The 14,344-nt window shown below is 61.0% G+C and overlaps 1 protein-coding gene across 8 annotated transcripts; it reads right to left on the bottom strand.

Annotated features, from left to right (window-relative positions):
• Positions 1 to 113: 113 nt before the first annotated feature.
• Positions 114 to 10,841, bottom strand: RASSF7 (Ras association domain family member 7). Of its 8 annotated transcripts, none has more exons than XM_067295963.1 (6): positions 10,769 to 10,841; positions 4,082 to 4,278; positions 2,704 to 3,608; positions 2,155 to 2,323; positions 1,667 to 1,816; positions 114 to 1,404 (listed from the first exon to the last, which is right to left on the bottom strand). In XM_067295963.1, the coding sequence occupies exons 2-6, from the start codon at positions 4,182 to 4,184 to the stop codon at positions 1,373 to 1,375; spliced, it is 1,359 nt and encodes a 452-aa protein (XP_067152064.1). In that variant the 5' UTR covers positions 4,185 to 4,278; positions 10,769 to 10,841; the 3' UTR covers positions 114 to 1,372. The 8 variants fall into 8 exon arrangements, with proteins under 8 accessions (XP_067152064.1, XP_067152066.1, XP_067152067.1 ...); XM_067295965.1 differs by lacking the exon at positions 10,769 to 10,841 and adding an exon at positions 10,553 to 10,646; XM_067295966.1 differs by lacking the exon at positions 10,769 to 10,841 and adding an exon at positions 8,396 to 9,237.
• Positions 10,842 to 14,344: the final 3,503 nt, after the last annotated feature.

The following is a 14,344-nucleotide window of genomic DNA, read 5'->3' as shown; positions in this document are numbered from 1 at the left end:
AGCTGTTTCTAAGAGACACCTGGCTCCTCTTTATAGAAGTGTGCGTGGGGGAAACGAGGCAAGCAGCCTTTGGATCGCGCCCAGCCCTCCGATGCGCACACACCTTGTACAAATCCTTTCCAAAGATTTATTCAAAACCAAAACCCGACCACGCCGCAGCACGCAGGATACATTCATACATGGAAAGTGTCTTACAGCAGCACCCTAGCCACGTTTTTTTTTTGCATACGACGACGTACAGGACACTTGGGAAACGAAGACAGCAGGACTCTGGGAGCGCCTGGAGAAGCCTGTCCCCTTCCCGGGCCCCCTCCCAGCCCCTTTGGCTTCGCCGTTAAAATACGGTACGGCCTGTTGGGAGAGATGAATGAAAACGAGCGTAACCGTACTGGCCATAAAGGAAAAAAAGTCCAGAGTGAAGCGTTCCCCAGAGTGTTTCCGGCCCTGCTCTCCCTGCAGCAATGGGCAGCCGGAAAGAGAGTTTGTGCTGCAGTTTTGGTGGAAAAAAAAAAAAAAAAACCCCTTAAAAACTAAGTAGAGTTAAGAAAAACACCTCTCCAGAGGCGCTGCCCCTTCCCTGGGCTGGTGAGGCCAGGGAAAACGCGCCCGGCTGCCCCTCGCCGAGTCCATCTCCGGCCCTTTCCCGCGAGGAAACAGCCTCCGGGCGCCCGGCCAGGGGCTTTCTGCTACAGGTCTCGCAGAAAAAAGGGGCCAGAAAACTGTCTGAAAAGCTGCTCTTGGGCCCCCCGGGGCCAGCAAAAGAGGCTGTTTTTAAAACAACCCAACCCGACGCTCGCTGGGAGTCGCTCTGCGGTATCCGCCAGGCGGGAGCGTCGCGGCACCGGCCGGAAGAAGCCGGCGGGGCCGAGCTGCGGAAAACGGCCCTTTCCCAAGCTCCCCTTCGGGAAGCCGGAGCGGAAACCCTCGCGAGCGGCGTGGCCCGCCGGCGGCCGCGCACTGGCACGTCCCGGGCGCACCGAAAGCGGCCCCTCCGTCCGCCGAGGGGAACGGCCAGGCCTTTCCCGCGGCCCCGCGCGGGCGGCAGAGAGGTGGCTCCGGCTCTCCCGCCCCGGCAGGAACCTGACGGGCCTTTGGAGAAGGCGAGGTGGAAGGCGAGCACCGCCGTTTCTCTGTCCAGTGTAGAAAGCGCTTTAAAAAAATAGAACGGGTCAGTTTTCATCCACGGGGGCGGAGGGTTGCTCTGGTTGGTTGGCTTCGTTTTCTTTTGCAGTCTGTAAAAATACGTTGTCCGGCCATCCGCATCCATTTGTGATACAAAGCAGTAAAAAATATATATATCTATATATGGGATATGGTTTTATCTGTACAGTTACACTTGCAGGGCAAATAGTCCTCCGCCGGCCGGGCTCTTCTACCTCCAGATGCTCTGCCTGGGCGACACGACTGCAAGACACAAAAACAAACCCAAGTGACCCCGGCGCTGTGGAACAACGGCGGAAAAACAGACCGGCCATCCCCCGCGGCCCCGAAAGCCGGAGACTGCGGCGGCGGCCGAGCGGGATCTCTAGGCACGAGCGCCGCTTCCCTAACGGCATCTAGGCACAGCTCCGACCTCCCGCTTTCCCGCGCCATCGCCTGCTTCGCGGAGCCGAACCTCCCCGCTTCCCGCAGCCCGCCCTGGCGCAGCCATCCGTCCCCTGCTGGCCGGCCGGATGGATGGATGGGGGGCCCACGTGGAGGTACGCACCCTCGGGGCTCAGGCTGGGCACCAGGGGCTCCTGGAGGTGCCTGGGATTGCCGAGGAGCTGCTGGGTGCCGGCTCGGGGAGGCGAGTCGGCGCCGATGGGCGGAAAGCCTGGAGGACAAGGAAACATTTCCCAGCTCAGGGACCGCGGGTCCGGCTGCGAAAGAGCCGCCAGCACCACGTTTTCCCTTCCCTGCATCCAAGCTCGCCCTGGACTGGAAAAGGCCTGTCTTGGCATGCCGGCAGAGGGCGAAGACACGCTGTCCCCAAGACGGACCTGCGCTTGGGGGTGCAACAACCCCACCCCTAGGGCCACAGCAGGTTAAACGCATGGGAAAAAAAACCCCAAAAAATCACAATCTGGAGGCAGGTTTAAGTGTAGGGAAGTCGGGGCTGCCAGGGCGCTCCCGCAGCTCCTCGGCTGCCCGGGGTCCCCCCCGGGCGCTGACCTCCGTGTCGCTGGTGGGCCAGCAGCTCGCGGTCGCCGCGCTCCAGCGGAGCGTCCTCCTCTGGCCGGGCCAGCGGCACCGTCACCGTGGCTCCCGTCTGCTGAATGAACTGCTGCAGGTTACACTGCCGCAGCTCCTTGTTCAGCTCCTCCAGCTCCAGGTTCTGGGCCTGCAAAAGACGGAGCGGGGAAGCGGGTCAGCGGTGCGGCCCGGCACGGGGAGAGGTGCTCTTTGTCCTCCTCCGGACCCCAGGGCACCAGAAAACCTCAAAAGCCAGCCAATGCCTCCTGGACGTACCCTCCGGGAGAGCCTGGGACCTGCGCAGATGTTGCTGTTGGCCCTGGATCACCTGTGGGCCCCGAAACACCACTAAGAGGCCCTCCAAGGTGGAAGGAGACCTCTTCTTGACCCCCTGGGATTGGGGTCTTGGTGCTGCTAAGGAGGTACCAAAATGCTGTGCAAGCAGGGCCAGCTTTCTCCTGACCGACCCCAGCCAACTCCCCCTAAAAGTCCCGTTCTCCCCACTGGGAGCTGGTGAAACGGCCGTACCTGCAGGTTCCTCTCCGCTTCCTCCAAGGCCTTCTCCACGCTGGCCAGGTTGCTCTCCAGCTGGGTGCCCTGCTTGACCTTGGCCTCCAGATCCCTCTTCATTTTGGCAGCCATGTCCTCCAGATCCGCGGGGCTGGGCCCAGGGGCCTCCTTGCCCCTCTTGGCCCTCTCAGCCATCTCCCACTGGATCTCCTTCTGCAGAGCCTCCGTGCGGGCGGTCAGCTCGTAGATCCTCTGTGTGTAGTCCTCCAGGCTGGCCCGCAGGCTCCTCACCCGCTCCTGCCTCTCGCGCTCGCACTCCTTCTCCAGCCGGAGCTCGCTCTGCCAAAACTCCTCCTCGCCCAGCTCCGTCTCGTTGCGCCGCACCAGCTGCTCCAAGAAGAAGATCTCGTCCTCCTGGCTGGGGACCCTGCCGTGCTCCCAGTGCCGCAGGTCCATCTCCAAGGAGTCCCCGTGGACCTCCAAGGAGTGCAGCTGCTCCTGCTGGCGCAGCACAGTCTTAAACAGCTCCTCCTTGGAGGGCTGGCCGGCCCCGGCGCTCTCCAAGTCCATCCCCTCCCACATGTGTTGCCTCCATCGGCTCTTGACGAACAGCTCGCCAGAGCCCATAGGGCCCAAGTTGAAGGTCATGGCCTTTTTCGGCTCCCGGGAGCGGGGCACTTCGGTGCTCGTGGGCCTGGCTTTGATGGGCAGGCTGGCCCGGATGAACGTCCTCTCGGGAGCCTGGGGAGCACCGTCCGAGGAGGGCCGCTCGGCCACGCTGGGTCCTGTCCGCCGCAGGACGAACTGCACGTCGTTGGCATACTGCCCGCACTTGGCCAGCGACTCCAGGGGACACTCGAGCGGGAGGAGCTGCCTCTCCTTCTCCCGCAGCTTCTGGACCAGGACGTAGCGTCCCGTCTGACCTGGGGAGAAGACACAAGCACGTCACCCGGGGAGCAGGGCCACCAGGACCGGTGACCCAGCTCTGACGACCGCAGCGCTTTCACCATGGGCCGAGGTGGAGCTCGCCAAGAGGAAGGGCAGAAACACGGGCCCCAAGCCCCAGACCGCAGTGGCACCGGTGCAATTAAACCCCCTGGCGACCCCACGGAGACCTGCTCGTGTCCACCACCCCAGGCTGGAAGAAAACACACTCCAGAGAGACTCAGAGGCAAAGAAGGGACTACTTCCCTACTGTTTTTGGAAGGGGTGCAAGAGGAAGAGGGGGATCAGAGGGCTTTGATTTTCACAGCTGAGCCTTAAAGCCGAGGAGGAACTTCCCAGCTCCAAGCACGCGCGCCAATAGCAAAACAGCGTTTTAAATTTAAGCCACTAGACGGCAGGATTGGCCGCCGGCAGGGACGAGGCTCCTGGGGCAGCCGGCGAACCCGCTCACCTATGGCCCGCGCCAAGGCGATGACCACTTCTTGGCAGGTGGTTTGCTGGGAGACACCGCAGACGACCCGCTGGATGCCGTCCACCCAGACCTTCAGCTCCATGCCGCGGCCGCCGAGGGGTCAGGCTCTCCGGGACGGCATCGCGCGGGTGAGTCCCGGCGGGGACGGGGCAGCGCCGCCTCAGGCCCAGGCTCCCCTGGAAGAGACGCCACGCTTTTAAGAGCGGAGTTGTTCGAGCTCCCCGACACCGGCCTCCTCCCGGCCACGCGCCCGCCCTCGCCGACCAGCCCGCGAGGCAGAGCTGGCCACGAACCGCCCAGAGTTTCAGCACAACCGGCACGCGGAGGAAGCATGCGATAAGATTGTTTTGTTTTTTTTTAATAAATAAAAAAAACCCAAACAAATAAAAGCAAGCACAGATTTCCATCCCTCCCCCATAGCGTCCGTTTTTTTTAAGCCCTCGAAGCGCCGAGCCCAGGGGTCTCTGCGGGACTGGGGAGGCCAGGGGAGAGGACGGCGCGCAGCGCGTTTCGACGGCTCCCACCCCCGGCAGCGACGGGTTTTTAACCGAGACACCAGAAAGGAAGAGAAACGAGGGAAAAGAAGCGGCTCCACGATGCTGCTCTCCCAGGTGGATCCGGCGGGGCCGCAGCGAAACAAGTTATAAAAGCAGGAGCCCCAAAGGCAACCCCCCGCCCCAGGGACCGCTCAGAGCAGCCAAACCGAGGCAAAACATTCCCGCTAGCTGGAGGAAACACCGCAACGGGGTTTACCGAACCCTGCTTTCCGCGTTTATCGGAGGACGGCTCACCCGCACCCCTCGCCGGCGGCTCCCGCGGAGGGACGCGCGCGCGGGAAAACTGGCCGCTACGCTTGCGCCCCGGCTGGGGAAACTTGGCTCCCTGCAAAACAGGAGCTGTTTTGGCAGACTGCAGAAAGGAAAGGAAAAAAAAGAAAGGGGGGGAAAAAAGAAAAGGCACGGGGGTTTGCCAGGTGTCGGAGGCGCCCCGCGCGCCGGCCGACAACACCCAGCGAAACCCGCGCTCCTCCCAGAGCTGGCGCGGAGCAAAGTCCACGGAGCGAGGCGAAGCCGCCCCGCGCGGGGTTCGCTGCTGCCGCGGCTCCCGCCGCCGCGTCCCAACAACCCGGCAAAAACAAACAAACAGAACAAAACCCAACAAAACCCCCACGCTTCCCGCCCCCGTCCCCCTCCCTCGTTTTCGCACTGTGCCCCACGAGCCCCCCCCCCCGGCACGGCCCCGGTGCTCCCGTTCGCTGCCATTTCTCTCGGCGGCATCCGGCGCTTTTCGTCCCCAAGGAGAGCAGGGTTGTTTTCACAATGCCTCGACACGCGTGACACTACGGTGTGACACGAGCTGCTCCCCCAGGTGCCCCCCGAAAGCCACGGGGCCGCCAGAGGCGAAGCCTCCACCTCGCAGCGCCTCCCTTATCGCGGCTCCCCGCGACGCTCCGGCTTCTCCATCTGCTCTGCGGCAGCGGCAGCCTCGGCGAGGAGGAGCGCGGATTACTCACTTCTCGGAGAAGAAACAAAACAAAACAAAAACAAATCCCCCCCCCCACCCCCAACACACACACTCGTTTCTCTCCTCTCCCCCAGCAGCTCCTTTCCGGGCAGCACCTTCGCTGCAGCATCAGGTGGTTTCACACTGCCGTCGCCGTCTCTCCCCCCCCCCCCCAACTATGGATTTTTTAAATCATTTTTATCGAAAGCAGATTAACAAAGTGACTAATTTGCGGCTCCTGCTCCATGTGATCAGTCTTAGATGGGTGGTATGGATGATTCATATAGCTTCTTCATCAAATTTCCTAACTGGGAGCTGAAATTTCAGATGCCACCAAAAAAAACAAAAAACCCCCAACAACAACAAAAAACCCCTCCCAGAACTTACAGCTTTATTTATTCCTTTTTTTTTTTTTTTTTTTTTTTTGCAGCATCTCAATCTCAGTTAGGGGAAGAAAAAACCCCACAAGCCCAGAAGGTGTTCGGACTATATCTGAACAGCGCTTCGACCTCCCATAAATCAGGGCTGGTTTTAAAGTTTGGAGTTCGAAGCCAACTTAAAATTACCTTGATTAAAAGGAGAGGGAAAAAAACAGTCAGTCCTGCCGCTAATCAAGGTATTTCACAGCGTCTCCGTTCAAGGCGCCTCGGCAGCAGAGGCAAAAAAGGAATCTCCCCCCTTGTCTGCGGAGGGCCAAGTCGGCCCCCTCACCTGCGGTTTTCTCCCAGCACCAAGATGCCGAAGTTTCACCCGCTGCTGGTGCGCCGGCCGCGGTAACGCGAGACCGAGGAGCGCTGGCGCCCGCCGGAGCATCGCGGGCCCCCGAAGCAACGCAGCGCTTCATGTCCGCTCTCACCTCGACTTCTCCTCTGGGGTCGGCGTCGGCGTCCGCTCCGACACCAGGCGGGAAGGCCGGCGCGCGCGTTCCCGCAGTGGGATCGGCGATGGGCCGCCCGCTGCCGCCGCGGCAGGTTTCGGGGCGAGCTCGCACCCGCTGGGGCAGCGCCGGCGCCAGGGGAAGGCAGGCACGGAGGAAGCAGCCCGCACGTGCCAGCCCACGCGGCGAGAAACTATTTATTCCAGCAGGGGGAAAAAAAAAAAAAGGAAAGAAAAAGAAGGAAAAAAAGCAGCGAGCGGCAGCGAGGGGTGAGTCACCGCCGCGCTCGGCGCGATGCGGCCCCGAGCGACCGGCCCCGCGCCGCTGCGCCCAGGCAAGGCCCCGCACGCGCCCACGTGCCAACCGGCCGCCAGGGCCGAAACGCAGCGCGTTTCAGCGCCGCCGCCGCTGCCCGAAACCCTCCTGGCTACGGAGGCGCCGAGAGGCTCCCCTCCGCCCCATCGACAGGTCTTCTTCTGCCTTGGACCCCTCTTTCTCAGCAGCTCTCCTGGACCTTCCTGGCCAGGTCGGTCCCGGGCCGCAGGAGCGGCAGCAGAGATGAAGCTGCGTGAGGGACTCGCTCCAAGTATCAAGCACAGCTTTCCCCGAGCTGGGAAGCCCCAGGTCGGGTGGAGAAGATCAGCCACGGCTCTGAGGAGCTGCTTGGCCACTCACAACCCCGGGCAAAGGGCAACACCGGGCACTGACCCAGCTCTGCGGTCCCCTCGGGGTGAATCAAGCAGCTCTGGGGGATGAGCAGAAGGAAAACCTCAGCATCTCATCGCAAATCCTGGAGACCGGCCTTGATCACTAACATCACCAAGGAAACAGCCTGCCCATGGCCACGTTGCCCAGCTACAGCCGCCACGCTCCCCCAGAGCCTTCTGGGGCAAAACCAGCTGGAGCTGCTGCTGGCCTTTCCGTGGTGCCCTGCTTGGTCGTGAGGAGGCCGGCCCAGGGGTCCTGAAGGGACATCATCTCCCGACCGGGCTCGCAGCAGCCAAGAGATACGCAAGAGGGTCATGAACGAAGGTGGCACAGGATCAGATGGCTTTCCAAGATAGCACAGGACTGCTCCGGGGTCATCTTGGTCTTCTGCAGCGTGGAGGCCATCAGGGCACGTGGGGTGCGCAGACAGACGGCTCCAGCCGCGGTGAGCAAATGGGTATTTAGGTATGGTGCGAATAGCTGATGAGGGTCAAACGAGCCCGAGAAGCGACAAACAGGTCCTACCGGGGCGTTCGCCGTGCCACCAGCGATCCCTGCTCCAAGAGGAAGCTGCTCTTCCTCTGCTCTCCAGCTGCAACACCAGGAGCACGTGCAAACATCACTCACCCCCTGGCGGCATCTAAACCCCATTACGCAAGGGGGTTGCGAGCCCCCGGGAGCAAGGAAGCAACAGGCGCAGGGCTTTAATTCACCAAAGAGCAGCTTATTTGGGGATGGCCGTAATCGTTCACATCCTCCGTTGACCCATCCACGCTCCCGCCGGCTCCCAGCTCTGCTGCGACCTAGGAAAACTAAATCCCTCAGCACTTGCAGCACTCAGGAGCCAAAACGCCGCGTGAAACCAAAAACCACTAAAAACCACCCAAAAACTCCTAGGGTCATAAGCATATCCCAGATGCTCAAGCCTTGCAGGAGCCACCTGGGGAGGAAACGACTTGGAAAGAGTCCTAAGAAATGGTCCAGCCCCGCCGGGTCTCCAGCCCAGGGGGGCTTTGCCGGCCGTGCTTGTGCACAGCGCCCCGCGTCGCGGCCCGGCCGCCCCGGCGCGGGGATTACGGCAGCCTTGACTCACGCAGCTGGGTGGATTAATGACTAACCGCTTCCGGCCTCGCCGCCAGCCTTCGGAGCTATGTCGCAATGTCAATAATAGCAGGTAACGATAACGTTTAAGGCAGGTCACATACCTTTGCAGGGAGCACCAGCCCCAATCGCCGCCGGGAAGTCACGTGGGTTTGCTCGACTTCTTCCCCGAAAGGCGCTCCACCGCGGTGCCGCGGGAGCGGGTGGCCGGTCAAAGCCCGGCTTGGTCCAGGCCGGGGCGCTGACCAAAAGCCAGGGATAGAGGTCGCCCGGGGCTGTAAACGGGAAGGATTAGCAGCACCTTGGTGTTGCTGTAAGAGCTACGATGCAGCTTTGGATGCTCCGGAGCGACTTCGTGGCAGGTTTCCAGGGAGCGCTCGAGACCCGGCTTTGCAAAGCCGGGACCGTCCGAAAGCCAGCGCACCTGCGGCACATGTCCGCCAGGAACGCCAGCCTATCGCGGGCGCTAACTTTCCGCGGCAGCCAAGAGGAGGCAGAAACGAAGGCGTGACGCAGCTCATGAATATTCCCTCGGTGTTGCACACGGCGCGTCCCCCGGGACGGAAAACAGCTTGTAGTTATCGTGACCCCAGGTGCGGGAGGAATGCCACCGATCCGGAGACGCGAGGGCCTGTTCGGCCCGAGAAAACACTCGGAAAAACCCAAACCACCTGCTTCCTCCTCTGCTGCTCCTCCCTGCCGAAGGGCCGGTGCCAGAGGGGCAAAAACCGGCGATATCAGCCCAGATTAGTTTCCATTTCCGGAGCAACTCTCGTTTCCCAGGACATGCCGCTGGGTCTCGGGAGGGAGTGCCGGGGATTCACTAACGAACACGCAGGTGCACGCTGCCGTGAATATTCATTTATAACTTTGCAGGATTAGAGAGGCCTTTAATGACCGTTTGCCAAGAGCAGAAATTGCTCCTTCCTTTCTCTCTCTCTCTTGCAGAGACTCAAATAAACAAAACAAGACGCCAAAAATTAATCCAGGGTGCAACCTTTGATAAGACACTCATGTATTTAACAAGTCCCTGCTGCTGCAGGATCTCACATGCGATTAATTAGGCAAAAGTGCCAGAAACCCCAGCCAGAGGTAATCGGCTCTTTAAACACCCGAAATGGGAGCAGGGCTTTGGAGAGGCAGCGCCGTCCCTTATCTCGCCTCCGCCAAACGCGTTCGCCTTTCGGCTCGCAGCTCCGGGAAAACAAACGTTGGGGAGGGCCAGGGCGCAGAGCAGAGCTGCCCGTCCAGGGTGGGGGGGCGCAAATCACGGCCCTGCCGCAAAACACCACTTCGGAGCCGCGCGGGAAGCGACGGCGATCGGGGCCCGCTTGAATCCGCAAAACCTCTCTCGCTCTGGCGGCGAAGCCTCTGGTTCGGAGCCGCCGGAAAAAAAACCCGCTTTCAATATGAAATTGTATAAAAAGCAGCACGTCTTAAAGATTCGGAGGTTTACACCTTGCAAAACTCATGCTCATGCCGGGTCGCTTCCGGAAACGGAGCCCCAGGCTTTTGAGCCGTTTGCCCCGATTCCTTCGGTCCCGCTGTCTGCTCTCAGCGGGGCACCGCAGATCCGAACGGGCCAAACGGACACAGCTCCGGCTCCGCCATCACCGCACGGGCAACCCTCTGGCCGCTGCCAAGACGCTTCCCAACACCTCGAAATGGTGCAGATTGGAAGGACGATTATTTCCCGGAAAAGCAATATGATTTTTAGCACATCCACTCTCGGGGCCCGGCGGGTTTTTTGCTTAGCGCAACGGGAGAGCAAATGTCCTTCTGCAGCAGAGGGTAAAGCCTCACCAAAAAGCACTTTTTATTTTTATTTTTTCCCCCTATTTGGAGAAGCCCGTGGCGTTTGCCCAACTCCCTGCACACCGCGACCAGCACCGGGCGGGCAGGCGGCCGGAGGCAGAAACACGCTTCGCTCCGCCCCAGCCCTAGTTCCCAGCTCAGGGCTGATCCACCCCTGTCTTAAGGTAAGAGTTTCTTGTTTTTTGTTTTTTGTTTTTTTTAAAAAGCAACTAGTTATTGCACACGGCTGGCCTAGGGCAGCAGGAAGCACCCCAAGCCCTTGAGAAAGCGCTGACTCCGAGCCGCAAAAAGCTACATAATCGGGAGCTCGGTGCCCGAAAAACAGCAGGACGCGAAATCGACGGCTGTCGCTCACGGTGATGGGATTTCGCTTAAAAAAAAAAAAAAAAGAAAAGAAAAAAAAAGGAAAAAAAAAAGCCGGCCCCGCGCGGAGACGCTGCTCCTACCTTATCGCGGCCCCGCGCAGGTTTACGAGGGCGCCGGCAAGTTTGAGCAGCCGGAGCAAGGCGCCGCGGGAGGATGCGCCCGAACCGCGCCCGGGCGCGGGGACCCGCCCTGCCCCGCGCGCCCACGCGCGGCAGGGAAACACGCGCGGGGGGGGGGGGGCGGGGGGGGCGGGGCGGAGCGCGGCCCCCCCCCCGCCGCGCGGCCCCGGCACTCACCTGCCGCGCGCTCCCGGCGGCGCCCGCTCCGCTCCGCTCCGCAGCGCGGGGCCGCCGCGACCTGCCGCACGCCCCGCCCCCGCCCCTGGCCCCGCCCCTCCTCCTAGCCCCGCCCCTCAGCCCCGCCCCCGCCTCCAAGCCCCGCCCCCTGCCCAGGTGGGCGCCCCGGGGGGGGGCGGCGGCGGGAGCGACCCCCGGGCACCGCTTCCCCCCCGGCCCCGCCGCCCCCCCCACCTGCCCCCCGGCAGCCGAGCCGGGCCTCCGCCGGCAGGTTTTTCCTGTTCTTGCCTCAGCTCCCTTGTTTTTTCGTTTTTTTTCTCTTTTATTTTCCTTTTTTTGGCACCGCGAGGAGGAGCGGCGCGTCCGCCCCCCGGGCCGCCTGCCCCCGCGGCATTTGGCCCGCAATACCGACAGTCCCGAGTGGGGTCCTGCATGCAACCGAAATGCAGGATAACACCGAAGCCGGTTACGGAAGAGCAGAGCCTTTTTCTTTTTTTTCCCCTCCCCCCTCGCTTTGGCAAAGTTTTCAGTTTTAAAGGCAAATTGGCATCACCCTCAAGGGACTAATATTCGCCGGTGCAGCCCGCTGCCCCCCCCTCCCTCCCGGCAAAACGCCGGGGAAACACGGCCGCTATTCAGGGAAATAACCGGACGGCCGAGAAACCCTAGCCGGGCCCAAGCCGGGGTGAGGTGAGGGGGGGTCACGGAGACGCCGGCGCTGCGAACGGAGGCAGCGCCAACAAAGCGCGGCCGGGCCCAGCCCGTGAAATATGGATGCGCCCCCGGATGGATCCAGCCTCTCGAGGGCCCCCGTGAACGCGCGGGGGGCGCTGGACCGCGTCCAAGAGCCGGGGCGGGAGCGTAGCCCTGGCAACCCGCGGGAGCGCCGGCCGGCACAAAGGGGACCCCCGGCGCCTTCCCGCTCTAATCCCCATCCCGGCGCTCCGACACGGGGCCCCAGCGCGCGAAAGCCAGGAGGGATTCGGAGCAGCCCCGGCCCTCTCAAAGGGGGCCCCTTCCCAAGGGCAGGTGCTCCGAGCCGCGGCCCGGCTGCGGGGGGAAAACTCCTCCGGGGACACATGCTCATCCTGAACTTCCACTTAAATAAAAAAAAGCCTCACTAAAGCTCACGGGCCCAGGGACAGGGGGGGGTTCGAAGGAAAAGCCCGGGAGGTTTCCCATAAAACCATAAACTTTGGCAACGCCACACGATGCGAGCGTTGGTGTTTCTTTTTATTTTAACATCAGCAACTTGTGCTGCATATTCCCATTTAAACTGGGGAAAAATGAGGCAGGTCGGCGGCCGGAGGTGCCGCCCAGGGCTGGGGCGCGCGCGGATCCCGGGAAGGCTATTTGCTAACTAGCCCTTCCCAAAGGGACCTGATGAAAGAGCCAGGGAAGGGGCCGTGCATCAGCATGGAGCCGGGCAGGTGTCGGAGGCCGCCGCCGCCAGGGTTATTAGGACATTTAATAGCAGGTTGCGAGGAGGAATTGCACCCGGACGCAACTGCAAAGCGGCACGACGCAGCCGGCGGGGCATGGCGGCGGCGCAGCAACGCGTGGTGGCGAGCATCCCGGCCTCGCCGTCTCTCGTCTCAGGGTTTTCACACGGGCAGCTGGCTCTGGGTCCTGGGTTTGGGGTTAAAAAAAGCAAAACAAAAACCAAAACCCACTATTCACCTCTTCTTGCTTTTTCAGGTCTGCTCTGCCCATTAGTAGCGACGACGTCCCAGCCACAGCCTCGCAACAGGCACTGAGACAACACCGTATCGGGATGCAGCGGCACAGCGCGATCTCCCTTCGAGCTGTTACTTCTTTGGGAGCTGCGCAAAATCCCCGACGAAACAGGCACGAGAGCGGAGGGGACAGCGAGGGAGATAAGTAAATTAGCTGTGACTGGAGGGCCTGGCCTCCCCCGGGAGCTGGACCAGGGCCCAGGAGGTATTGATTTAATCCTTAATTTAATGCACGTTTGTGTGAAGCAATTCAAAATTGTTCCATCAATTCAAACTTGGGTAATAACATTAGCCGCAAAACTCGGGAACTTTGTCGGTGTTTCCTGGGAGAGCTGTTATTCCGAATCAGCTTGGAGGTACCGACAGCTTAGAAGTACCAGCGGAAAAGCACGAGCAATAAACCCATCTCTGGCTGGTACGCCAGGCAGGTGTGATCAGCCCTTTTGCGCGTACTTCAGCCTCCCCCACCGCAGCACTTTCCTGCCCCCGAAGGACTTGCCTCCCCCCAGGGTTCTTCTTTTTTCCAGAGCAACTGCGTGCGCATGGTGGGGAGAGGGAACGAGGGCACACGCACGTATTCCTGCGCATCCCTAACTCCATGCCTATCTATCTCGCAGGTAAGAGACAAACCCTGCTGGGAATAGCAGCTTTAACCATGGCAACGTACTCCTGCATTGCGAACACAGAGGCGCCGAGGACGCAAAATGGCTGGAAAAGCACAAAAGGAAGAGAGGAACCGGGTCCAGCAAGGCTGGCCGAGAGCACCTGGACCTGGCTTGAAGAGCACATCAACTCTCCTGCTTTTTCCTTCTTTTCTACTTGCAGCTCAACCTCCGGCCCCGCCAAGCCCGACGCGGGTATAAGCGCTCCGCGGACGACTGGAGAAGAGCTTGCTTTACTGGGCCCTAAGTTATGATAAAGCCACGTCACCAGCCGGGATGCTGGCTGCCCGCACGCCGCAGCGCTGCATCCCCACGGGGGCTGATGGAAAAACCAAACCAATGGCACGAAGACACTGTCTCAGCTCCATCCCCCTCCTGGGAGGCCAGTTTCGTGGCAGGGGCTACAAAACTCAAGCCCCCCTTCTCCAGGGACAGGACACCCGAAGCCCCTCCGCGCGAGGTCCCATCCCGGCTTCACCTGCGTGTCTGACCAGCACCCAACGGACTTGGCGCGTACCCGCGGGCAGCTCCTTACTACCGTTTCCCGTCTCTTGCGGCTGCTGGTGCTCTTAAGGCACAGCAAGAAATACGGACCGACACCTGGTCCTGAGGGATTCGTCCCTCCCCTCCATTGCAGAAGGTGAATCTGGATGAAGGATCTGCCTTTTGCTGGTCACAGCCAGGACTTCAGAACTGCCAGGTGGTTTTCCATGCCTCTGCCCTGGGCTGCCCCACGCAGACACCCTCTTTCCGGAAGGAAAAAAAAAAGTTTTTTTAAAGGATGCCTACAGTTATGACACCCCAAATCACCGGATTCCCTTGCAAACCTCGGTCTAGCCAGACGTGGCTGGACTCATAAAACACGCTCGCTATCGGCTGACAGTGAGATCAGAGCCGACAGCCGTTGCTTAGGAAAGCCTTGCCCATGCAAATTAGCAAGAGGAGTTACGCTAAAGTCACGCCGAGCACAAGCTCGGCTATTCACGGAGGGGGAAAAGCAGCGATTCTGCTGGGAGAGGGATATAAATCAGAGCAGCACGGGGAGCCGGGAGGGCAAGCGGTTAGCACGGCGGAGGCGGCAGGGTGCGGAAGGGTTAAAGGGTTTTAGTGAACACGCAGGAGAAACTAAATAGATTGGGGAGTAAAAATCCAATTAGGAGATTTAACAGGAAGAAGCC

This window comes from Apteryx mantelli, chromosome 4 (assembly GCF_036417845.1).
Source record: "Apteryx mantelli isolate bAptMan1 chromosome 4, bAptMan1.hap1, whole genome shotgun sequence".
NCBI lineage: Eukaryota > Metazoa > Chordata > Aves > Apterygiformes > Apterygidae > Apteryx > Apteryx mantelli.
This window is presented reverse-complemented; position numbering and strand designations above follow the sequence as displayed.